General features: G+C 42.1%; 1 protein-coding gene across 6 annotated transcripts in view; it reads left to right on the top strand.

Annotated features, from left to right (window-relative positions):
- The window catches only part of rad51b (RAD51 paralog B), a 562125-nt gene that overhangs the window by 422581 nt on the left and 113780 nt on the right, over window positions 1-25764 (top strand). For 5 of the 6 annotated variants that reach the window (XM_059953396.1, XM_059953406.1, XM_059953376.1 and 2 more), the window contains exon 10: window positions 3741-3819. In XM_059953396.1, the coding sequence (XP_059809379.1) occupies window positions 3741-3819 (79 nt within the window). Of the gene's footprint in view, window positions 1-3740; window positions 3820-3950; window positions 4082-25764 lie in introns of those variants that run through there. The other variant, XM_059953416.1, reaches the window with a different exon arrangement.

The raw sequence follows: 25764 nt of genomic DNA on the forward strand, positions 1-25764 counted from the left end.
GCTCTTAACTTTTTATATTTGTCTTGATCTATATTAATAAAGTTTTAAATTTTTTTTACATTTTGTTAGAACGTATCAGAGTATATAGATGATGGTTGATCACACCCAGACTCAACAGTGTAGTCTTTTCTATTTTATTTATTATTTTACCAGTGCCAGTTTACCCTTCACAAATAGAAGGCTATATTTTGTTTAGGTAGATGACCTACCCAATAAACTCAAAATAGACACCTGCCCTCTCTCTGTGAACAAATGGCTCTTCCCCCCCCCCCCCAATTTCCTCATACATCCCAAAATTTGTTAATTGGTAACTGTAAATTATCCCTTGGATGATTGTGGATGAGTGGAGAATCAGGGTCAGAGGAGTGGTGGGCATGTGACAAAAAGGAGGCGATAGGGAAATAAATAACTGGAGAAATGAAACTCATGAGGATGCTCTGACAGCCAACATACATGCCGCCTTTTCTGAAAAATAATTACAAGATATGAGCAATCTGATTGCTCTGAGATGTGATTCTACCAATTAAATTTGGTAGTGGGACACACTGACAGCTGCCTAAGCCCTAGCTCCTAATGTTTTCTATGTGGAGTAGGTTGACACACTAGGCCTCCTTGTATTCTCAGGAAGTACCTTTCATATAATAGAATGAGGGGTTTGTCATTCTACGCCATGGAGTAAAACCTGGTAAAGAGTCTGAGATAATGGGTGGAAAAGGCAGATCACGGTTTTAGCAACTGAAAAGATGTCTCCTGATCCTTAAATATCAAGGATGATCAAGAGGTCAGAGGTGTACAGATACTTCAGCGGGTTGTATGGAACTGGTGAAGATTGATACTATTGGCAAGAGCTTTGGAGCCAGAGAAGTGACCTGATCAAGGTGTATAAAATTATGAGGGGCATATATGGTAGAATCCTTTTACCGTGGTGAAAATGCCACATACTAGATGGCATAGGTTTAAGGCAAGGAGGGAAAGTTTAAAGATTTCTGAACAAAGATTCTTTACACCGAGGCTGGTAGATGCCCGGAATGCACTGCCAGGTGACGAGATAGAAGCAGATACGATAGTAAAGTTTAAGGAACATTCAGACTTGTGGATATACAGGAAATATGTTCTTTATGCAGGTGGATTGAACTTGTTTAGATTAGTATCAAGGTTGGTGCCAACATTGAGGCGAAGGACCTGTTCCAGTGCTTTACTGCTTTATCATCTTTCTCCTATGATAAGGGAAGGAGATACTGGAAAGCAAGTAAGAGAGTTTATAAAGTTAACTGGAACTACTGTACATCAGTGGGTAGAGGAATTAGAATATGTTGGTCCACACAGTTGAGGAGTGGAACAAGTTCAATTGGCAGGTAGTGAAGGCTGGGCCTAGACTAGCTAAGAAGTAGTCAAATCTCAAGGAAACAAAGGCTTACACTGTTTCTGCAATGTAATATTTATAGATGAAGGGTGTGGGATCATAATTCAAGAGTGTAACATTTTTAGTAGAGGGTAACTTTGGAGATTTGGATTAAGACACAGAAGGTTTGGAACTTTGCACAAAACCCAGATGAGAGCCTTTATTATTTAAATACTAACATACTGCCATAGTTGATCTAGGATGTACTGTATAAGGGAAGCTACTTCTTGTTTATTGCCATGCTCTTTCACTCTCCTGTCTTTGACTTTTGAAGAATCTTGTGGGGCAACTTTGATGGTTTATGCCCAAAGGTGAAGAAACGGCCACAGTATGACAAATCATACTGAGCATCACTGGCATTAACATAACATTCCCAATGCATTCTGCAGCAAACAGAGAGCTCTTGACAAGTGGTTGGAAGTTATTCCACAGTTCTACAGAGCCGTGGTTACACTGTATCTGGAATACTGTCAGCACCCTGGGAAGGATTAGTATTGGAAGAAGTGCAGAGTAGGTATGTCCTGGATTATGAGCAGCTTATCTGCAAACTAAGGTTGTACTGTAGAACTTAGAAGGTCAACAGGTGTTTTGAAATATTCAAGTCATGAAATGGAGGTTATAGGTAAATGAATAGCTCTACTTTTGGCCGAAGGGTTTGTCTCTAGAATAGTACTGTGAAACAGAAACAGAATCAGGTCTAATATCACTGGCATGAGTCATGCAATTTGTTAATTTGGCAGCAGCAGTACAATGCAATACAAGATAATATAGAACAAATAAATAAATCAATTACAGTAACTATATATGTATATTAAAAATACTACAAGAACAAATAATATATAATAAAAGTGAGGTTGTGTTCATGGATTCAATGTCTATTTAGAAATCAGATGGCAGAGGGGAAGAAGCTGTTTCTGAATCACTGAGTGGGTGCCTTCAGGCTTCTGTACCTCCTTCCTGATGGTAACAATGAGAAGAGGGCATGTCCTGGGTGAGGCATGTCTTTCTGCTGTGAAATTTGGAAATCATCCTGCATGTAAATACTGTAGGTTTATTATTGTCATATATACTGAGGTACAGTGAAAAATTTTGTTTAGCCTGCCATCTATACAGATCATTTCATTGCATCAGTACATTGAGATAGTACAAGGGAAAAATAATAATAATAATAATAATGCAGAATATGATAGAGGTGTATAACATGATAAGAGGCATAGAACGAGTGAACAGCAGGCACCTTTTTCCTAGGCCTGCAACAGCATAATTGAGAAGGCATAATTTTAAGGTGATTTGAGAAAATATAGACAGGGTGTCAGAGGTAGATCTTTTACAAAGCCAGTGGAGGGTACATAGAATGTACTGCCAGGGGTGATGGTACAAGCAGAAACATTAAGAACTTTTAAGAGATTCTTGGGAATGTGGATGAAAGAAAAATTAAGGGCTATGTGGGAGGGAAGGGTTAGATTGATCTTGAAATAGGGTAAAAGAGTCAACACAACATTGTGGGTTGAATGACCTGTTCTGTGCTGTACTGTTTTATATTTTAATATAGTGACACATTTATGGACAAAGTGCAGCATACAATAAGATGCATGTCCATGACAAAGTAGATTATGAGGTCAATAGTTTGTCTTATCGTATTAGGGGATCATTCAGTTGTCCTATCACAGCAGGATAAAAGCTATCCTTGAGTCTGGTGATGTGTGTTTCCAGGCTTATGTATCTCCTGTATGATGAGAGAGGCAGGAAGAGAGAATGTGCAGAGTAGGTGGGTCTATGATTAAGTTGGCTGCTTTATAGAGGCAGCAACAAGTGTAGACGAGTACCACAGAGGGGAGACTGGTTTCCGTGATGAGCTGAGCTATGTCCACAACCTCCATAGTTACTTGTGGTTTTGTACAGAACAGTTACCATTCCAACCTGTGATACGTCTAGATAGGATGCCCTCTGTAATGCATCAATAAAAATTGGAGAGGGTCAAAGGGGTCATGCTGAATTCTTCAGGGAATTTGCAGTTCTTTTCAGAGTGCAGCCATAGTTAATAGGGCAATTGATGGTTTTATATCTGGAACTAATAGACTTTAGTTGAAGAAGTCTTTAGGGACGTTGGACAAAAGTAGGCATATATTGTAATTGCATTAGATTGTTGATGAGAAGCCGTCTCCTCTTCTGATGTTCACTTGAGGTATTTCTTCTGTAAATTCATAATTTTCAAAATAGCTTGAAGGTGGCTTGAAGGAATTATGAGAAGCTTCCATTTCTAATATACTTCCTGCAGATTTGGCCTTACTCTTGTCTTTAACTCATCTTGCTTTCTGCTTTGTTCTTTTTTTTTCAGATCATTGTTGCCAAATCTCCACTTGCTCCATTTGCTATGTTTAATTTCACCATTCAGGATTCAGGCCTTATTCTTCAAGGTAAGAACTATTCAGAATTTGGAACTGTACTGATAAAGACATATAAGTTGAAATGGTTTTTATCGTCAATAGTAAATTATCTGGTACTTTTTCTAATTGAAAGGTCACTATATTCTCTTTATCTTTATCAGGAGTAGTAATTTCAGGCCGAAAGGTGCAATGGATTCTTTACTCAGTATTGTATGGAGGCAATATTACCAGGACATCACACACAAAATGCTGGAGGAACTGGGTTATTAGATGCTAAGCAACTATAGCTGCTGAAATTAATCATTTCAGATTCAGAATGCCATTCCTTCAAGTGTTACAAATTGTTGGTTTATTAAAAAAAATGGGAAATATGAGGAAAAAAGGTTTCCTCTCCATTTTAACTTCAATTGCTTCTTTTATCCTGTACAGTATTTGAATTAGTTGTGAATTTACTGTGCAGTATTTGAATTAGCAGCGAGTTCGCTGGGGTTTTCTTCTCAGCCCGTGTGGTTAATCTCCCAATTCTGAAATACTGTATAATTGTTAAAAGACACATCATGTATCTTGTCTTGCCCATTCAGGCCATGATGCCATTTCTCTACTATGTTAACAGCTCAGCCAGTTAAATGGCAATTGTGGAAAGAAAAACAATTAATGTTTCAGGGCAAAGACTCTTTATCAGAACTGAAAAGGAGAGAAAACAAGTTAGTGTAAAAAAGGACTTAGTACTTTCCCAGCATATATGACGTAAAAATTCTTCTTTAGCTTTCAGCCAGGCACAAGTGTTGATTTCAACCGACATTTTGATGACAAACTCCACCATTTTCATCAGGGCTGATGCCTCGGCACGTCCAGTCCGGTGATATATATATTCAACTCCCATTGTCCGTGCCTCCTGATTGGTTAGTCCTCAAACATTCAGGATTCTGTGATCCCACCTTGTTTAAAATTGTATTTCAGTTCTTACTTAGAGCGAGACCTTTGGCTTTATTAAAATTCTTATTCTCTGGTCTTATTTCAATGGCTTCCTTCACCAAGTGTTCACATAAGCCATTTGGTACAGCACAGTAGTTTTAGTGCCATCAAAGTCAATCCTGTGGTCATTGTGAATGCAGTGTTCTGCTACAGCCAATTTCTCTGGGTAATCCAAACAGATACAAATCCTGTGCTCCTTGATGCAAATGTCCACCATGCTTGGCTGATACACGCTCTCCGCATTCACAGGGAATCCTGTAAACACCAGCTGTCCTGAATCTTTGACCTGCATAAGCTAGGATTTGGGCTTCCTTATGGGCTTGTGGGTGGTATTAATCTGGTATTTCTTCAGGATCTTGGTGATCCTTTTAGAAACTGTGGAAAATTAGGGAAGGCAGGTAGTCACGATGGGTTCCTCCTCATTGTTAGGTTCCCCAGAGAAATCAACAGTAGCAGAATGTTGCATACACAATGATCACAGGATTGACTTCAACAGAACAAAACTACTGTGCCATGCCAATAGCCTTTGGGACTGCCTGGTCCCAGCCGGAAGCCCGAGAAGAGTTAATAAGTTAGTTTAAGTCAGGAAGAATGGGGAGACCAATGTGTGGAATGAATGAAATGGAATGCTAGTAATAGGGCAAAATGGTGGACAGCCATTGACTGAGCAGTTAAGCTCTTTTGTGTAATGTGTTGCTGATGTTGTATAGTCTTTTTTAAATATTAATTCAAGGGATGTTGGCTTTGCAAGCTGAGCTAGCATTTAATTACCCAACCCTATGCGCTCTACAGAAGTTGTGGTGAGTTACCTTCTTGAACAACTGCAGTCCTTGAAATGTGGGTCAACCCACAATGTTATTAGGAAGAGATTTCAAAGAATTTGTCCGAGCAATGATGAAGAAATGGCAGCAATATATTTCCAAGTCAAGATGGTGCGTGTCTTGCAGAGCAAGCCCCATGCTTTGTCCTTCTGACTGGTAGAGGTGCTGTCCAAGGAATCTTGGTCAATTGCTCAGTGCATCCTGTAGGTAGTACAGTCTGCTGTTACTGTGCAGTGGAGTGAGTGAATGGTTGTGAACAGGGTACCTATCAAGCAGGTATCTATGTCCTATTTTGTGTTAAGTGTTGCTGAAGCTGCTTTCATCCAGGCAAGTAAGAGTAATCCATCACACTCCTGACTTGAGCATTATACACAGTGGACAGGCTTTGGGGAGTTAGGACATGAATTACTCCCCACAGTTTTCCTCATTTCTGATTTGCTCCTGTAGCCATGTGTATGTGGCTCATAGAAACATATAAAACATACAGCACAATACAAGCCCTTCAGCCCACAAAACTGTGCCGAACATGCCCTTACCTTAGAAATTACCCAGGGTTATCCATAGCCCTCTATTTTTCTGAGCTCCATGTACCTGTCCAGAATCTCCACCTCCACCACCATCACCAGCAGCCCATTCCACGCACTCACCACTCTCTGAGTAAAAAACTTACCCCTGACATCTCTGTACCCACTTCCAAGCACCTTAAAACTGTTCCCTTTCGTGCTAGCCATTTAAGCCCTCAGAAAAAGCCTCTGACTATCCGCACAATCAATGCCTCTCATCATCTTATACACCTCTATCAGATCACCTCTCATCCTCTGTTACTCCAAGGGGAAAAGGCCGAGTTCACTCAACCTATTCTCATAAAACATGGTCCTCAATCCAAGCAACATCCTTATAAATATCCTCTGCACCCTTTCTATGGTTTCCACATCCTTCCTATAGTGAGGCAACCAGAACTGAGCACAGTACTCCAAGTGGGGTCTGACCAGGGTCCTATATAGCTACAATATTACCTACCTGCTCCTAAACTCAATCCTGTGAATGATGAAGTCCAAAGCACTGTATGCCTTATTAACCACAGAGTCAACCTGTGCAGCAGCTTTGAGTATCCTATGGACTCGGATCCCAAGATCCCTCTGATCCTTCAGTTTAGTTTTTGATCAATGGTAACTGCCAGGATATTGATAGTGGGGATTCAGTAATGGTACTGTCATTAAATGCCAGGAGTTGATAGATGGATTTTCTCTTGCTGTATATTGCCACTGGAATGCAGTAGCTTCCACCTACCAGCCCAGGCCTGGGTATTGCCCAGGTTTTGCTGCATTTGGATGTCAACTGTTTCATTATTTCAAAAGTTACGAATGGCGTTGAACATTGTGCAATCATCAGCAAATATCTGACCTCCTGAGCTTGCAAGTGAAGCAAGGTCATCAATGAAACAGCCAAAGTTGATTGGACCGAAGACTCCTGCATAGATGTTCTACGACAAAGATGATTGACCTCCAACCATCTTCCATTGTTCTGGGTATGATTACAACCAGTAGAGAGTTTTCCCAAAAACCCAGGGTTTCTTGATTCTATACTCGATCAAATGCTGCCTTAAAGTTAACAGCTGCTACTCTCACTTCACCTCCGTGGTTCAAAATGTTCAAATTAAAGCTGTAATCAAGTCAAGAGCTGAGTGACTTTGGCAGAACCCAAAGTGAGTTCTGTGATCAGGTTTGTTTTTGTAGATCCATTTTTAACAAATAATTGAATTTCTTCAAAAAAGTAAGGTAAGTGCTTAATATTTTTGATGTTCCGATTCTTTTCTTCTGTGAATAAAATATTCCTGGAAACTCCAGGACCATCTTGGAGAGATTGACAGCTTCAGCTGAGTCTAAGTGTTGGTTGGTGCATCTTAATTGCAACCATCTCATGCTTTTCTTCAAAATATTCTCCCTCCTTCCATTTCCCATTTTCTATCAGGAATCAAGAATACTGCTCAGGGATTCTGATGATAGTTATACTAACACTGAAATAAGCAAACTGAGGGCTTGCTAAAGTGTGTACGTGTGTGTACACTTTTCAGTGAAGTCATCCTGGTCATTACAGAGTCCAAACTGCTGGTTAAACAAGCATCATCTCTGATTTTGTTTTCATTTAAAAGAGTTGTGCTGAGACAAACTGTCAACAGCCCATTGGGACTCAGTTGATGCAGTTCTCTCCCTGATTGCTCTTCCCGTTTGAGTTGAAACATTTTCCTTTAACTATGGAATAAACAATGGCTAGTGATCAACTCTGTTGTCCACCTTGATATATGTTCTTGGGAAATAAGAGTTAATCAGAAATTCATTCAGTTGCTACTTACAGGGCTTTTAGTTCATGAGATTCATCTGCTACCTTCCAAATCCAGACACTTTTGGTTCGATATGAAGCATTGTATAGCAGAGAAATGGGCACTATATGTTTCCTCTTGCATTCCCATCAGCTCAGCAACTCCACCCCCCACCCCAACCCAGCTTCTGCCACACACCAGTGATTTTACAGTGGCCAGTCCACCTTCCAGCCCACATAACTTTAGTAGGTGTGATGTGGAGCACCTGATGGAAATCCATGTGATCACAGGGAGCAAGTGCATTCACCACACACACAGTTCTGGAGATTGGTATCAAAACCTGGTGATTGGAGTTGTGACTGCGTGGAGGAACTTAGCAAGTCAGGCTACATTAGTTGAAGTTCTGATTTGAGACCTTGCCTCAGGAATGGATATATTATATGTTTTCAAGTCAGAATTGTGTGCATCTTTGAGGGAAACCTGGAGATGGTGGTATATGCTGTCTTCATCCTTCTAGGACCAAAGGTCACTTGTTTTTGAAGGGTTTTCAGAGTTGCCCAAGCAAGTAACTGTAATACATTGAAGATGGTATACACTGCAACTATAAAATGTGACTGTGGTGCAGAAAATGAATATTTAAGGTTGTGGATGGAGGAGTACTCAAATGGAAAGTTTTGTCTTGGGTGATGCCAAGCATCATGAGGTTGTTGGAGCTGTAATCATCCAGATAAGTCAAGATTGTTCTATCACACTCCTTATTTGTTCCTTGTGGGTGATGAAAAAGTTTTGTGGTGTTAGAAAGTGAGTTACTCAACACAGGATATCAGGCTCTGATCTGCTCTTGTTGCACAATATATATGTAGTGGGTCCAGTTGAGTTTCTGGTGATAATCCCCACCATTTTAATGGGAAGCATGAGGATGACAGTGCCTTTGAATGTGACGGATAGGTGATTAGAATCTGTCTTGTTTGAGATGGTTATTGCCCGGCACATCTGGAGCATGAACAGTATTTGCTACTTATGTTATCTAGGTCTTGCTTCATGTACTTGCTTCATTTGCTGAGGAGCTTCAGATGGAATTGATCATTATGCAAACATCAACAATCATCTGAACTTCTGATCTTATGATGGAAGGAAGATCATTGATGCAGCAACTGAAGATAGTTAGCTCTAGGACACTGTACCCAAGGAACTCCTGCAGTGATATCCTGGAGCAGGATGATTGACCTCAGAGAACCAAACACAAACTCTTCCCTTGAGTGGGGTTTTCACTACAGCCATAGAGTTTTCTCCTGTGACTTAAGTTTTACTAGGGCTCTTTGTTGCCACAATCAGTCAAATTCAGTTACTTGGATTCTGTGGCCAAGAAAGCACACCAACATCTCTAATTCCTCAGTAGGTTAAGGAAATTAGGCATATCTTTGATGTCTCTTACCTCTTTGTACAGATGCACCATAGAAAGCATCCTCTCAAGCTGCATTTCAACTTGGTATAGCAACCATCTGCCCAAGAAGAAATTGTTAGAGTTGTGAATGCAGCCCAATCATCGTACAAACCAGCCTTCCTGTTATTGACTCTACCTCCCTTTCCCACTGCCTCAGGAAAACGGCCAGTATAATCAAAGAACCCTCATTTTCTCTCTTCTCCATTGGGCAGAAGTTACAAAAGTTTGAGACCATGTACCACGATGCTCAAGGACAGCTTCTATTTCACTGTTAGCTAACTATTGAATGGATCTCTCAGACACTAAAAGGTGAGCTCTTGCTGTCCCAGTCTACCACGTCATGGCCCTTGCACATGTTTTGTAACTGCAACACTCTGTTCTGCATTATGTACTATCTTGATATACTTGTGTGTGGAATGATCTATCTGCACAGCAGGAATACAAAAGCTTTCTACTGTACAAACAAGCTGGATGAACTCAGCAGGTCGGGCAGCATCCATTGAAATGAGTAGTCAACGTTTTGGGCCGAGACCCTTCATCAGGACTGAAGAAGGAGGAGCAGGGACCCTATAAAGAAGGTGGGTGGAGGGGGAAGGTGCAGGTGAAAAACCAATCAGAGGAAAGATCAAGGGGTGGGGGAGGGGAAGCAGGGAGGGGATAGGCAGTTGAGGTGAAGAAGGAATGTAAGGGGAAAGCACTATGGGTAGTAGAAGAAGACCTGCTGACCAGCTTGATTTGACCACAGCATCTGCAGTGTACTTTGTGCTTAGCTTTTCACTGTATCTTGGTACATATGATAACAATAAATCAATACCAAAACCAATACAAATATCTGGATTTGATTTGTCTCACTTCTTTTTGAATAGGGCATAACAGGACAATATCCCACATTGTTGGGTAGAGATCAGAGTTGTTACTATTGCAGGAACAGCTTGGCTAGCACTGTGTCCAAGGTATTGTAATAGAGAAGTCTGACACATTGTTTCTAAGATATGATTCTGTGAATACGCAGGTATCAGGCCTGATCATTCTGAGCAACAGTTCTCCAAAGTTAGCTACCAGTGAGGAGGACTGGCTAACTGAAATGGCACAGCCATGTCCAAGTCTGGTGTCTGGCTTGATGCCAAGTGGTCTATCCCTCTTGATTTTCTTTCTGCTTTAGCATTGTACTTGGAATACATTCAAAGCAATTTCAGAAGGTCTTTAAGAGTCTGCCACTTGACTGTGGACCTGCAGTGACAAAAGATTGGTCTTGATAAGAGGGTATCAGATATACATACTTCAATATGTGGCATTAGGCATCAGGTTCATTCTTAAAGAAATCCACATGTCTCCTGGCCATTATGACTGAAGGTAGCATGTTATTATAATTTAAGATGATTTAAATACCTGTATTTAGATTCTACTGCCAGGATTAGAACTATTCTCTCTGGATGTTTAGTCCAGCACCCAGGATTAATGGCGACATAAGAGTCTGCAGGTGCTGGAATCTGTAGCAACAATCAAGATGCCAGAGAAATCCAGACATTTTGGGTCAAGACTTTTCATCTGGACCAATCTCTGAACTTATAACATATCACTAGCTTTATTTCGAGTTTCCCACATTCCTCCATTATATCCCTTTGGGGATCTGTGTTCCCACAAACTGTCTAGGGTTTCTTGTTCATAAAAAAAAGTTGCACTTCTGGGCAACCTAAAACATCCCAGAAAAGGTTAAGAGTCGATGCAGTAACTGTCAAAGTGTTGGCACTGTTTGTCATTTTGTAATGGCCTTTGGTGCTGTGGTAGGTATGGAAACCTAATTGAAGGGCTTCAGAAATACTGTACATTTTCTGGAAGTATGCACCTGAATCCAGGAAGCTATGCATGTCTAAGGACTTAGGAAAGGAAAAAGAGGTTAAGAAATGTGGTAGTAGTTTGCTTGGACGAAGAAGCTAAGGTGATTTTCCTTTAAAAAAGCATGAAGTTATCCAATATTTATATCAAAACAGAAAATGCAAAAAACAGAAGCTGTGGAGAAAAAAGACACGAGAAGTCGCTAACCTTTTGTTGGATATAGGAAAAGGGAGAGGTGTGAGTGTACAGAGAAAAAGAAAAATGAAAGAAATTCAGGGCAGCAGTGAATTAATGACAGAAAACAAGTTGCGTTTCTGCAGTGCCTGAAACATCTCACATGCAGGTAGTAACAAAAATCATGAGGCGAAAATCACAGAAGCTGATGTATTATCTGAAATTAATGAAAAAAAAAAGCATGATGGAAGCTGGAAACTGAAGTAAAAACAGGAAATTCTGGAAATGCTCATTACTTAAAGTTTTTGAACAATGCTGGCCTCGCTGGAAGATGACGTGCTGTTCTGCAAATTCACATTCAGCATTAGCGGAGCAGTGTGGGAGGTGGAGGACAGAGTGGTCAGAATGGAATGGAAGAATTAAAATAACAGGATGGTTTGGGGTCTCTTTTGTTGGACGGTGTCCCCTTAACTTCACATCAGTGAAGCATGTTCTTTAGTCATGTCACTTTGTCGTTGGGGGAGCTTGCTGTGCACCAGCTGCCACATTTCCTACAATAGTAAATTGTTTTATTATTGTCACGAGTACAGAGGTACCATGAAAGCCTTAGTTTTGAATGCTATCTACACAGTTCATCTCATCACATCAGTATGTTGAGGTAGTACAAGGGAAAAGCAATAACAGAATTCAAAAGAAAGTGTTACAGAGAAAGCACAGTGCAGCCAGACAATAAGGTAAAAGGCCTTAACATATTAGCGGCAGCCCAATCGATTCAAAGAGAGAGAGCATCGCACAGGTCAGGAAAAGAAGTTTTAAAAAAGGGACATTTTGCAGGGCTCAGTGCATTAGCAGCGGATCAATCGATTTGAAGAGAGTGAGTTTCACACAGGTTGGGGAGAAGTGCGCAATTGCAGTGGCTCATCGTCATGCAAGGACATTATGAAAGCTCCAAAATAAAAGAGAGACATTGTCTAGTGGAGTATTCATTGAAAGAGCGGTTGTCTGAGTAGTAGGGCTTTGGCTCATCTGGCCTAGGCAAGGTAGGTTACTCTTTTTTCCCCCTCTAACAAGAATAGTGGGTATGAGTGTGAGGCCAGTTTTCTGTTCTGGGTGTCAGATGTGGGATGTCTGGGAGACAACCAGCCTCCCTGATGGCCACATCTGCACCAGGTGCATCAAACTGCAGCTCCTTGGAGACCAGGTTAGGGAACTGGAGCTGCAGCTTGATGACCTTCAGCTTGTTAGGGAAAGTGAGGAATGATAAGATAGGAGCTGCTGGCAAGTAGTCACTCTGGAGATAAATAAGTGGGTGACCATCAGGAGAGGGAAGGGAGGGCATCAGGTAGTGGAGAGAATGGCTGTGGCTGATCCCCTTAAAAATAAAAACTTCATTTTGAGTACTGTTGGGGAGACGACCTACCTGGAGGAAGCAACAGCGGCCGTGCCTCTGACACTAAGTGTGGCCCTGTAGCTTAGAAGGGTAGGGAATGGAAGAGGATGACAGCAGTAATAGGGGACTCTGTAGTTAGGGGGGACAGATAGGCAATTCTGTAGGCGTGAGAAAGAAACAAGAATGGTAGTTTGCCTCCCAGGTGCCAGGGTTTGTGATGCTTCTGAGCACATCCACAATATCCTGAAATAGGAGGGTGAGCAGCCAGAGGTCATGGTACATATTGGTACCAACAACATAGGTAGAAAATCCTGAAAGCAGAATACGGGGAATTAGGAAGGAAGCAGAGAGGCAGGACCTCAAGGGTAGTAATCTCAGGATTGCTGCCTATGCCACGCGACAGTGAGTATCGGAATAGAATGAGTTGGAGGATAAATGCGTGGCTGAACGATTGAAGCAGGAGGTAGGAATTCAGATTTTTGGATCATTAGGACCTCTTCTGGGGCAGGTGTAACCTGTACAAAAAGGATGGGTTGCTATTGAATCCGATGGGGACCAATAACCTAGCAGGAAGGTTTGCTAATGCTATTGGGAGGGGTTTAAACTAGATTTGCAGGGGGGTGGGAATTGAAGTGAAGAGGCAGTGGACTGGGAGGTTGGAGCATGAGTAGAGACAGCTTTTAGGGAGTTTGTGAAGAAGATTAGGCAGATGTTAGAGCAAAGATGCACTCAGTCTGATGGTTTGAGATGTGTTTATTTTAATGCAAGGTGTATCATAAACAAGGTGGATGAATTTAGAGCATGGATCAATATGTGGAACTATGATGTTGTGGCCATTACAGAGACTTGAATGTCTCAGGACCAGGAATGGCTGCTGAGTGTGCCAGGCTTTGGATGTTTCAGAAAGAACAGAGAGGGAGGTAAAAGATATGGGAGCATGGCATTGCTGATCAGGGATTGTGTCACAGCTGCAGAAAAGGAGGAAGTCATGGAGGGATTGTCTACTGAGTCAGTGTGGGTGCAAGTCAGAAACAGGAAAGGGGCAATAAGTCTACTGGGTGTTTTTTATAGACCCCAATAGTAACAGTGATAGCAAGAAGCAGATAGGAAGGCAGATTCTGGAATGGTGCAATAATAATAGGGTTGTTGTGATGAGAGATTTTAACTTTCCTAATATTGATTGCCATCTTCTTAGTGCAAAAGGCTTAGATGGGGTGGAGGTGTGTTCAAGAAGGTTTCCTGACACAATGTAGATAAGCCAGCTCAAGAAGGAGCTGTACTTGATCTGGTATTGGGAAATGAACCTGGTCAGGTGTCAGATCTCTCAGTGGGAGAGCATTTTGGAGGTAGTGACCACAACTCTCCTTCACCGTAGCGCTGGAGAGGGATAGGAGCAGACAATTTGGGAAAATATTTAATTGCGGTAGGGGGAAATATGATGCTAGTAGGCAGGAACTTGGGAACATAAATTAGGAACAGATGTTCTCAGGGAAATGCATGGCAAAATGTGGCAATTGTTCAGAGAACATTTGCATGGAGTTCTGCGTAGGTATGTTCCATTGAGACAAGGAAAGGATGGTAGGAGAAAAGAACCATGGTGTACAAAAGATTTACAAAATCTAGTTAAGAAGAAAAGAAAAGCTTACAAAAGGTTCAAGAAACTAGGTACTCTCAGAGCTCCTAGAAAATTGCTAGGAAGGAACTTAAGAATGGAATTATGAGAGCCAGAAGGGACCATGAGAAGGCCTTGGTGAGCAGGATTAAGGGAAACCCCAAGGCATTCTACAAGTATGGGAAGAGCAAGAGGACGAGCCGTGTGAGAATAGGACCAATCAGATGTGATAGTGGAAATGTGTGCATGGAGTCAGAGGAGGTAGCGGAGGTACTTAATGAATACTTTACTTCAGTATTCACCAGGCAAGAAGGCCTTGGCAATTGAAGGGGATGACTTACAGCGAGTAAAATGTTTGAGCGTATAGACATTAAGAAAGAGGATGTGCTGGAGCTTTTGAAAAGCATTAAATTAGATAAGTCACCAGATGAGATATACCCCAGGCTAGTGTGGGAAGCAAGGGAGGAGATTGCTGAGTCTTTTACGATGATCTTTGCGTCAGTGATAGGGGCAGGGGAAGTGCCAGAGGAGAGGTAGTAAGCTTGGATTTCACAATAATGGCCTGCACAATTGAGCATCTTATATCTATAAAAGACTAGCTATATACTGACAGACTCCAAAGCTGTTGATCTATGCTCCAGCAAGAATAGGAGAGTAAACTATCACAATACAGTGCTACGAAAGTTACGACACTATTCATACAAATTCTAAATGGAACATCCCATTTGCCACAATACCCCATACTGGCTGGTTTCTCTTTGCCACAAAATTCTGCAATATTTACAATCTCCCGTATACTGCAATAGCCTATTCAAACTGTGGTCACTCACAACACCCTGTAATAACTACAGTCTCTGATTACAGTCCCTCCTTTTCACAATAATCTATTCTAATTATTCTGCCATTTTAACTCAATATACTTTTATGCTATGATAACTGTGACCTCCTCGTTAGCACAATGCCTTGTAATAACTACAACATCCGTTTAACATGATAATTTTCCATTCATCAGAATACCCTGTTGTTCTCAGGCTGCTATTTACCATGCTGTATTGTGTTGACTGGTCTCACAGTTATCATACTACTCTTTGTTTAATAAAGTCTTGCATTTAATACAAAATCATTCTTGTAACTACAGCCTTTTAAGACAACTTAGTACTAGCAGTACTAACTAGTATAGTGGTAAGGTCAGTACTAACCTTACCCATTGTACTGTGTACCAACTACAGCCTCCCAGCTGACACACTACTCTGTACTAAGTACAGGCTCCTGCAGATTCACTTATTTAAGATGTTACCTTGTAATAATATGCTTTGCATTACCACAGCACACTGCACTAAATGGGTTTGCATTAACCACAATGCCTTGTACAAACTTTCCACTACCACAATTTTTCATTTTCTAAATGCTCTCTACTTACCACAGTCTCCCATTTAACAGTAACCTGTACTAACTGCAGTCTTCCGTTCATTACCACATCTGTACTAACTGCAGTCTCCCGTTCATCACCACATCTGTACTAACTGCAGTCTCCCGTGCATTATCACACCTGTACTAACAGCAGTTTTCCCTTCATTACCACACCTGTACTAACAGCAGTCTCCCGTCCATTACCACATCTGTACTAACTGCAGTCTCCCGTGCATTATCACACCTGTACTAACAGCAGTCTCACGTGCATTATCACACCTATACTACCCATTCATCACAATTTCTGCAGCCTGCAATTTGCCCATTTCATTCCCAAGGGAAACAAAAAATAGCTTTGGTAAGTCACCTGGCTATACCTTTCCACTCCTTCCCACATTTTCCTCCAGGATGTATCTCACTGATGAGACCCCTACATCTTTCTCTGTGAATTTCCTTCCTCTTACCCCTCCTTCATGGCAGCTATAATATGTTTAACTGCTGTCCGACTGACAAGGAAGGTATGCCTTTAATGGCAGTGCCATACATTATGTTTTGACCCTTCTTTCTGTGTGTACTTGCTATTTTCCAGTTTATTTTTGAGGGAGACCCACTTTGGTGCAAGCACTAAACACAAAAATGTTATAGCACACAAGATAAGGAAACCCAGTTCTCAGGCAGTTGTACAGCAAGGGTTAAATTGACGGTGTGCAGTACATGAGCCTGTTGTTTAGGTGACTGTGAAAGTCACATTGGTTGCTTTATTTCTCTGTCAGCAGCTGTCAGTCAGGGTCTTCCAGTGCATGCCTGTCCAAATTCACTTGCGATCCCAGAGTGAGGACACGTTCAGACTCTGTAAACAGGATGATTAGCAGTTCTGAATGGATTAAATTAGAGATGCTGTTTAGCAACAAAAGAGGTCACTGTTATTTCTGGGCTCTGGTTTGAGACGATCCACTCTGAATGGTTTAACATCGGAGGAGTGTTCTAGTCACAGTGGACGTTCTTTTTGATCACTGTGCATCAGGCTGGCCATTGTGTGAAAAATTAGCCAAGACTCCGGCTTCGGGCTTAATGACACAGATGAACAGCCCTGTCAGCGGCTCTCATTGAGCTGAGGGACATGGATGACAGAAGAGAAAGCCAGATATGATAACCCTGACTGAGAGAGGCAATTGTATCTAATGATTCATTGAGCACATGCCAGGAGATTGTTTTTGGTCACAGAGCCAGTGCTGGTGGGTTTCCATAACCAAAACCCTGTTTGCTCAAATGTACCTGCATTTAAAGGGAGATGCAGAGTGGATGCTGGGTTGGTTGTTTATAAAGGGACAGAATACTGGCATGCAAAACTGGCACCTGTCAAACTGTCTGGCTGAAACCTTCCTTCACGTATACTGTAAATCGGAGACAGCAACTGGGTTCTATTTTAACTCTTCTTTGACAGCACAACACTCATTCAGTACTGTGCAGAGAGCATTAGCTTGAATTTCGTGCTCAGCTCTCTGTGATGGTCTTGCAAACCCATATTCTTCCAGCTGAAATGCTGCCACTTGCCAGAATAAAGAAGCAAAGAGAAGTATGAGCAAGCCTACCTTGCAATCCATCTTGTCAGAGCTGATCGTCTACCTGCCATTTTTCTGTACTGTCTCATTCACCTATATCTAGGGTTGAATCAAGAACTAGAGGACATAGATTTAAGGTGAGAGGGAACATATTTAATAGAAGCCTAAAGGGCAACTTTTTCCACCAAGAAGAAATGTATTGGTATATCGAATGAGCTGCCATAGGAAGTTGTTGAGACATGTACGTCAACATCATTTAAATTATAGAACAAAAACTGCAATATAAAAATGAAGATGTAAAGCTGAGACTTTATAAGGTATTGGTCAGACTTCACTTAGCCTATTGTGGGCTATTTTGGGCCCCTTATCTAAGAAAGGTTGTGCTAGCATTGGAGAGGGTCCAGTGGAGGTTCATGAGAATGATCCCAGGAATGAAAGGGTTAATGTGTGACGTGCGTTTGATGGCTCTGAGACTGTACTTGCTGGAGTTTAGAATAATGAGGGGGGAATCTCAGTGAAATCTACTGAATATTGAAAAGCCTTTATGGAGTTGACATGGAACTGATGTCTCCTATAGTATAGAGGGGAGTCTACGACCAGAGGATGCAGCCTCAAAATAGAACAACTTCCCTTTAGAACAGAGGTGAGGAGAGATTTCTTCTGGCACAGGGTGGTGAAACTGTGGAATTCATTGCCACTGGTGGCTGTGGAAGCTAAATCACGGGGTATATTTAAAGCAGAGGTTGACAGCTTCTAGATGAGTAGGGGAGTCAAAGGTTATGGGGAGAAGGCAGGAGAATGGGGTTGAGAAGGATAGTATGTCAGCCATGATGGAATGGTAGAACGGACTCGATGGGCTGATTAGCCTAATTCTGCTCCTGTGTCTATGGTTTAAAAGGCATGGCCAGGTACATGGATAGGAAAGGTTTCATGGACTATGAGCCAAACATGGGCAAGTGGGTCTAGCTTTGATGGGAATCTTGGTTGGCATATTCAGTTGGGCCAAAAGGTCTGTTTCCATGCAGTATAACTATATGACTTTATATCCCTTTATCACTTTAATGTCCAGAAACCAAAGTAACTTTTAAATGAACAGTGACTGAGCCTCCAATCCCACTTGAGGTATAGATTTCCAAAGTTTCTCTGCTCTTTGAGACTGATCTTATTCTCAGACTGTGACCTTTGGCAATAATCTCCGTAGTGTGTTTTTGCAGTAAGGTACTAAGTTTGGCAATGAGAACCATGCAGACTGGGCAATTCCAGGACTCAAGCCCAGACAGGTGATGAAGTAGCTTGCTGCTGCTGGGGCAATCTGACAAACATCAGTGCTGACAGGTAGTTGTGAAGGAAGTCAGCAAGGGTTCCTGCTTCTGAGCATATTTGCATGGCTGGTAAAGCTACTGCCTCACAGCTCCAGCAACCCAGGTTCAATGCTGAGCTCCGGTGCTATGTGTGTGGAGTTTGCATGCTCTCAGTGTGACCGCGCGAGTTTCCTCTGGATACGCCGTCTTCTTTTCCCACATCCCAAAGGCATTCAGCTTGGGAGGTTAAGAAGCCACTGTAAGTTGCCCTCAGGCTGTGTTTGAGTGTGGAGGAGGGGAATGGGGGGAGAATAAAATACGATTAGACTACACTGAGTATAATTGGGTGCTTGATGGTCAGCATGGACTCATGGGCCAAAGGTTCAGCTCCTGTGCCTTATAGCTGTATGACATTACATCACTCACCTTCCAAGCACATGAGGATCAGCTGGCACTCGAGCACGTCAGTAAACCAGAAACCTGTAGAAAGCGGTCTGAGAGAGAATGTAAAACAGATCCCCCACTTTCAAAAAGCACAGGAGAAGGTCTGAAAATAAAACATTTCCCTGCTCTGGGTGGTTAGAAAAGGCATGAAGTTGAGCCTTGCCATCCCAATAGATTCAGAGTGCTCGCAGCAATTTGCTCATTGTGCCACACTTTATTCAAAGAGAGATCATCTAGATGCAGGGCATACCATCCAGATGTTGTTGCCACAGGTGTACAGACTGACCTCGCCTCCCCACATGCCTGGGAATCTGGCAAGTAAGCTGAGAACCAAGTTCCTCTTGTATCTTAAAGGCCCTCATCCCCCTACCCCAGTCCCTGCATTGCAAAAATAAATTCAAAGTAAATGTCACCTAGGGAGCAGAGTGCATGCTGCATTGAGAGGCCAGACAACAGGGAGATTAGGCAGCGATGGGAAGCTCGAGAAGCAGCCGCTGTTGGCTCCATTCATTATATCCCTGTCCTTCACAGTGCAGAAGGAGGCAACTTGTCAATACGCTGCAGAGATCGAAGAGTGAACAGAAGATAGGGGCAAGAGTGGGGGTGGATCTGGAGCAGGGCAGTAAAATGAGACCCCTTTTCACAGGGAAATTGCCGTTGTCATGTCTTTTCTAACTTAATTGCCAATTAGATATCCACAGAGACTTTCAGGGGCCTGTACTCGAGCTCTTTTAATTAACAATGCTCATAAGAGTGTATTTTTATGGCAGTCAAAGTAGTACCGGTATTTTATTTGTTGTCCTTTAAGTGCTTTCATTTCTCAGTTCCTCCAGCAGTTCAAGGCAATTAAGGACAGGCAAGATGCAAGACTTTCAATTGAACCGTTTCCTTTCTCCCCCCCCCCCCCCCTCACTCTCTCTCTCTCTCTCTCTCTCTCACACTCTCTCACACGCTCTCTCACACTCTCTCGCACTCTGTCTCTCACACACTCACACACTGTCTCACACACACACAATCACAGTCTCTCTCTCTCTCTCAATCTCTCAATCTCTCTCACTTTCTCTCTCTGACTTTCTCTTCCGAAGGAAACTACCATTATGCAAGTATTTCTATTCACTGCCAAGACTCAGTGATGATTGAGTGAGGGCATTCATGCTTTAAGTCAGGCCTATTTTCCTTGTTTTGGCCTTGCACAATTCCTGTATTGATCGCTGTAATCCTGGGTGGGGGAGGGTGTGGGGGAAGAGAGCAGAGAACAAAGCATGGGATGGCCAAACTTCGGAGGCCTTGGAGCAAGTGCCTCTCAGCAAAATAAGCAACAGGGCCCACAGGCACCGTGAGAAGGGAGAACAGGGCAGTGGCGTCGTGTGACCTTTCCCTCCTCGCTCCACCCCAGCAGAGTCGGGTGGGAAAGTGCAGCTGAATAGAAGACTGAAGTGTGTTGCATGGGGGGGGGGGGGGGGAGAGGGTTGTTCTCCACAACAGCAAGGAGCAGCTGCAAGGAGGAAGCTCAGCGTGAGCGAAGCACACAATGTTGACATTTATTATGGGGTGGGAAGGTGCCAGCAATCCATCTCAGAGTTCGAAACTCTGCTAATCAGTGGACAGAGCCAAGTAAATACGGGCTGAAAGAGGTACTAGACCAAGCCATCATCCAGCACCCTGCCACTCTCACACACGATGCCAGGACTATACACCTCTAACCTTGAATGAGAGGGATATTTTCCTTAAGTCATCTTTGTGTGCCTTCCAAACAAGTCAAGCTTTTAAAACACTTCCTGGCATTCAGAATATTTCTCATATCATCTTGGATTAACGTTCCCCACTCTGTCCCAGAAACTTCCAGCTTCCAAACTAAGTGGAACAAATGACAGGCCTCTGCATAAGGGATATTCAGACAGTGAGTGTCTGCATCATGGATATTAAAATGGTGGGTGCCTGCATTAGGGGAGCCATTGACAGGGTGTCTTTGCTAGGGGAGTCCAATAGTGGGTATTTGCAACTAAGCTGGACAGTAGGCAGTGCTTGTGGAGTCAGATGGCGGGTGTCTATGCCAGCGGAGTTAGACAGCAGGTGTCTGTGATACTGGAGCCAGGTGATGGGTGTCTGCACCATCGGAGCCAGACGGTAGGTATCTGTGACAGTTGAATCAGACGGCTGGTGTCTGCGTCCATGGAACCAGACAATAGGTGTCTGCAGCACTGGAGCAAAATGGTGAGTGTCTCTGCTGGAGGAGCCAACTGGTGGGGGTCTGTATTGGAGGAGCTTAGACAGTCAGTGTCCAGAGCAGATTACTGGTCGGTTGATTCATGACCAGTCCCCAAGATTCTGAATTAGTGAAACCTACCTGAGTGATGTGCATAAAGCCCAGGACAATCGCAGTAAATTTTGGACAGATGAATTCATTTAGTCTGATATATCCAAGATGCCTCGATGTGGACTGAATTTCTCCTACTTCCCTTTTCTCCATCCTTACTTTAAGGTTTGGGAATCCCCAAGTTACTATTCAGTTATTCTTGGATGTGGTCTGGGTTTCTCCCTGTACCACCCTCTCAGACAGAGACTTCCAGTCTCCAGCTTATTATTATCTTTGCTGTTACAGGAAGTCATTATTTCTTGATTCCACCACCCCTCCCCCCAGCCCTCTGATAATTTTATACAACTCATTTAATTCTCTGGGTGTCATTTGTTCCAAAGTTGCCACGCAAGTTGATAGGGTAGTTAAGAAGGCATATGGTTTGTTGGCCTCATTAGTCGAGGGATTGAGTTCAAGAATTGCAAGGTAATGTTGCTACTCTATAAAACTCTTGTTAGATCACACTTGGAGTATTTTGTTCCGTTCTGGTCACCTCATTATAGGAAGGATGTGGAAGTTTTGGAGAGAGTGCAGAGGAGATTTACCAGGATGCTGCCCAGATTAGAGAGTATATCTTATGAGAAAAGATTAAGTAAGCTAGATCTTTTCTCTTTGGAGTGAAGGAGGCTGAGAGGTGACTTGAAGGAGGTGTATGAGATTATGAGAGGCTTAGAAATTTATGGGTTGGTCAGGAGTAGGTTGTTTTCAGAGATTGGTAAATATGGGGAATGCTGGGGGTGGTGGCAGTGGGTGATATGTTAGGGACATTTGAGAGACTCAGGTGAAAGGAAAGTGGAAGGTTATCAGTTATGTGGGAGGGAGGGGTTAGGTTGATCATGGACTAGGTTTATTCAAGTCAGCACAGCACTGTGGGCTAAAATGCCTAGCTGTGCTGTACTGTTAGATGTTCGATATACAGTTCTCCAGCCCCTCTGCATCCTTTTGGATCTATCACATCCTTTTTACAGTGTGGCGGCAAGAACTCCAGTCCTTCAGCCATTATCTAATCAATGTTTTCCACTGTTCTAGTATGCCTTCGTCCTCTTATATGTTGTGCGTTGGATAATAAAGCAAAGATCCCCATTTATTACTCAACCACCTTATTCACTGCTCCAGCTATCCTTGAGGAATCTGTAGACAACCACTCCACAATCCCCTATATTCCTCCACACTTCTTATTCCATTTCATCTACTGTGCGTTCCCAATCTTGTTTGATCCTTCAGCTGATGTTACCAAACACTTCTGGAGGGTAAAATCTTTTTTGCCATCTTTGTGCGCACAGTAAGAGGTCTTAAAATTTGCAGCTTTCTATCAGCCTCATTTTTAACCTCTGAATCACTGGCAAACTTCTTAATTGTATCTGTGACATCTAAATCCACATCATTTACATACTGCCTTTCATTCACAAAATCCATTAACCATCAACAACAAAGGATGTGCTAGGGGATGTGCAAATGTCGTCACACATTCCAGCACTAACATAGCATGCCCACGAAGCTTAGCAAAACAACACAAAATGCAACAAAATAATAACATTAAATCAAACTACTTTCCTCCCTCCAACCCATCCACCTACACGGACATCCATCGCTTCATTTGGCAGTAAAGTTAATCATTACGTATCTTTTTATTATTGGTGGGGGTTTAAAGAATCATGGGATGGCAAGGCCAACAAAATTTTTGTGTGTGCCATCTTGAGCACATGTGCCATAGGTTCACAACCACTGGCTTAGGCTTTACCTTACTGATCAATCACAAGAATATAATAAAACAGGAGCAGGAGTCAACCACTCAGCTGCCACAAGCCTGTTCCACCATTCAATATAATCATGACCAATCTATGCTGGCCTCAGTTCCTCTTCTGTGGCAATTTCCTTCAATTCCTTGACCTTTCCGATACCTGTCACCCTCAGCAGGAAGGTATTCCAAATATTCACTCTATTCTGAGTGTCTGTGCACTTCAGTTTAAGTAACCAACCAACCCTTTTCTGTGACTCTTCTAGCAATGAAAATATCTCAATATCTACCCTGTCAAGTCTCCTTAGGATCATATACGTATGAATAAGGTCACACCTCATTTTTCTAAACCTCAAGTCATACAAACCCAAATTGCGCAGATTCCTTGATAGAAAAATCCTTCTCATCCCAGGGGTTATCTTAGTGAATCTTCTTTGGACTGCTTCTAATACTACTATATATCACTTTTTAGATTCGAGGTCCAATGGGTGATTTTGTCAGTTGCTTGACTAGAAATCATGTATACAGCATTACATATACTGTCCTCATTAACACTTCTTACAGTACCTCCTTGAAATATTCTATGAAGTTAGTCAGACAAATCAATGGTGACTGTCTCTCCTTTTAAACAAGATCTTACAGAACAATATGGAAATACCTGAGGCTCCAGCACTGATGCTGGTGGCAGCCCATAGTCACAGCTTGCCAACTTGAAAATGCCCTATTTATCCCTGCACCAATTTGCAAGTAATATTTAAATATTACAATTTTAATGTTAAATATTATTTGTTGACTGTCTTTAAAGTTGTTTGGGGACTTAGAGCATCATTAGCAATTGCTGTCAGAATATCCTCACTGAAGTTTTCCACAGATGAAAATATTTACAATGTCGTGTTAAGTGAACAGATTTCTATGACTATAGACATCAGAGAGTAGTACCAAAATCACCGGATGTTGGAAATCTGGAACTAATCAACTGAGTTGACAGAAAGCAATAACTTGAATTGGTACAAACAAGATAAAATCTCCAGATGCTGGAAATCCAAGCAACACACACACATACAATGCTGGAGGAACTCAGCAGGCCAGGCAGCATCTATGGGGGAAAAAAAGTACATTTTGGCCCAACTGTACTTCTTTCCATAGATGCTGTTTGGCCTGCTGAGTTCCCCCAGCATTTTGTGTGTGTTTTTCTTGAATAGGTACTGCACCTTTCATGACCTAGGGATATCCAAAGGCTTTTGCAAGCACTGTGATAACCATAATGGTATGAACAATTTGCAGAAAGCAAGGCCTCATAGTAGAGAAGTAACAACTAAGGTAAAGTGCTTGACTGACAAAATTTGAAAGGTAAATAATTGAAGGAGAATTTCTCTGCTACTCTACAAACAGTGAGAGAGTATATTAATCTAAATAATAGAGCTTGGTTTACTTCAAAGATTGCTCTCCCAATGGTTCACTGCAACTTCAGTGGCATACAAATATGAGCAGGAGCAGCCAAACAGGCCTCTGAACCTGATATGGCATTTAATAAGAACATGGAACAGTAGGATAGTGGTTACTTTCAAAGGCCTGAACTAATTATCCAGAGGATTTAGTTCAGATCCAATGACAGCAGCTGGGGCATTCATTAATTAAACTCTAGAGCTAAAAAGCTGCTATCAAAATGAAGGTGGCCATGACTCGTAAAAAAGGCAATCTGGCTGAGTAATGTTCTTCAGGGAGGAAGCCTGCGGAGTTAATCTAGTCTGCTGTACATAAACACCCAGATGCATAGCAATGTAAAAGTTGTACAACTGTTGCGTAGTGATAGTTGAATAAGAGCTGTGCAGCTAATCCTGCCTTTTTAACCAGGTTAAAAACAAATTGGGGGAGCAATGGAGGTCATAGCTCTTCTGATGTACACATAGAACTCTGCAGTAAGGTTAACACTTAACTTTCTTTTGAAATGGCTGGCCTTATTGTTTGCACAGGTTTACCGTAGGAAGACGTGCATTGAATACTGGGCTTACTGGCAGCGCAAACATTTGTGGATGAATAAAAACATGCTCTTCAGAGTAAATTTATTATCACCATATACAACCCTGAGATTCAGTGTCTTGCAGGCATACTCAATAAATCCATAATAGAATAATACTTGTGCTATTTTTGAATAATAATAATAATAATAATAATAAAAAGATTTGAAAAGAAAGAATAATAACCATAACAGAATCAATGAAGGACCGCACCAACTTGGGCGTTCAGCCAGTCTGCAAAAGACTACAAGCTGTAAAAATAATAAATAAATAAGTGATAAATATTGAGGTAATGAGATGAAGTATCTTTGAAAGTGAGTCCATAGGTTGTGAGAACATTTCAATGATGGGGCAAGTGAAGATGAGTGAAGTTATCCCCTTTGCTTGAAGAACCTGATGGTTGAAGGGTAATAACTATTCCTGAACTTGGTGATGGGAATCCTGAAGCTCCTGTGCCACTTTGATGGTAGCAGTAAGAAGAGAGCATGTCCTGTATAGCGGGGGTCCTTGATGATGGATGCTGCTTTCCTCCAACAATGCTTAGAGTAGATGTGCTCAATGATGGGAAGGCCTT

The sequence above is a fragment of the Hypanus sabinus genome, chromosome 2, assembly GCF_030144855.1.
Source record: "Hypanus sabinus isolate sHypSab1 chromosome 2, sHypSab1.hap1, whole genome shotgun sequence".
In the NCBI taxonomy this organism is placed as follows: Eukaryota; Metazoa; Chordata; class Chondrichthyes; order Myliobatiformes; family Dasyatidae; genus Hypanus; species Hypanus sabinus.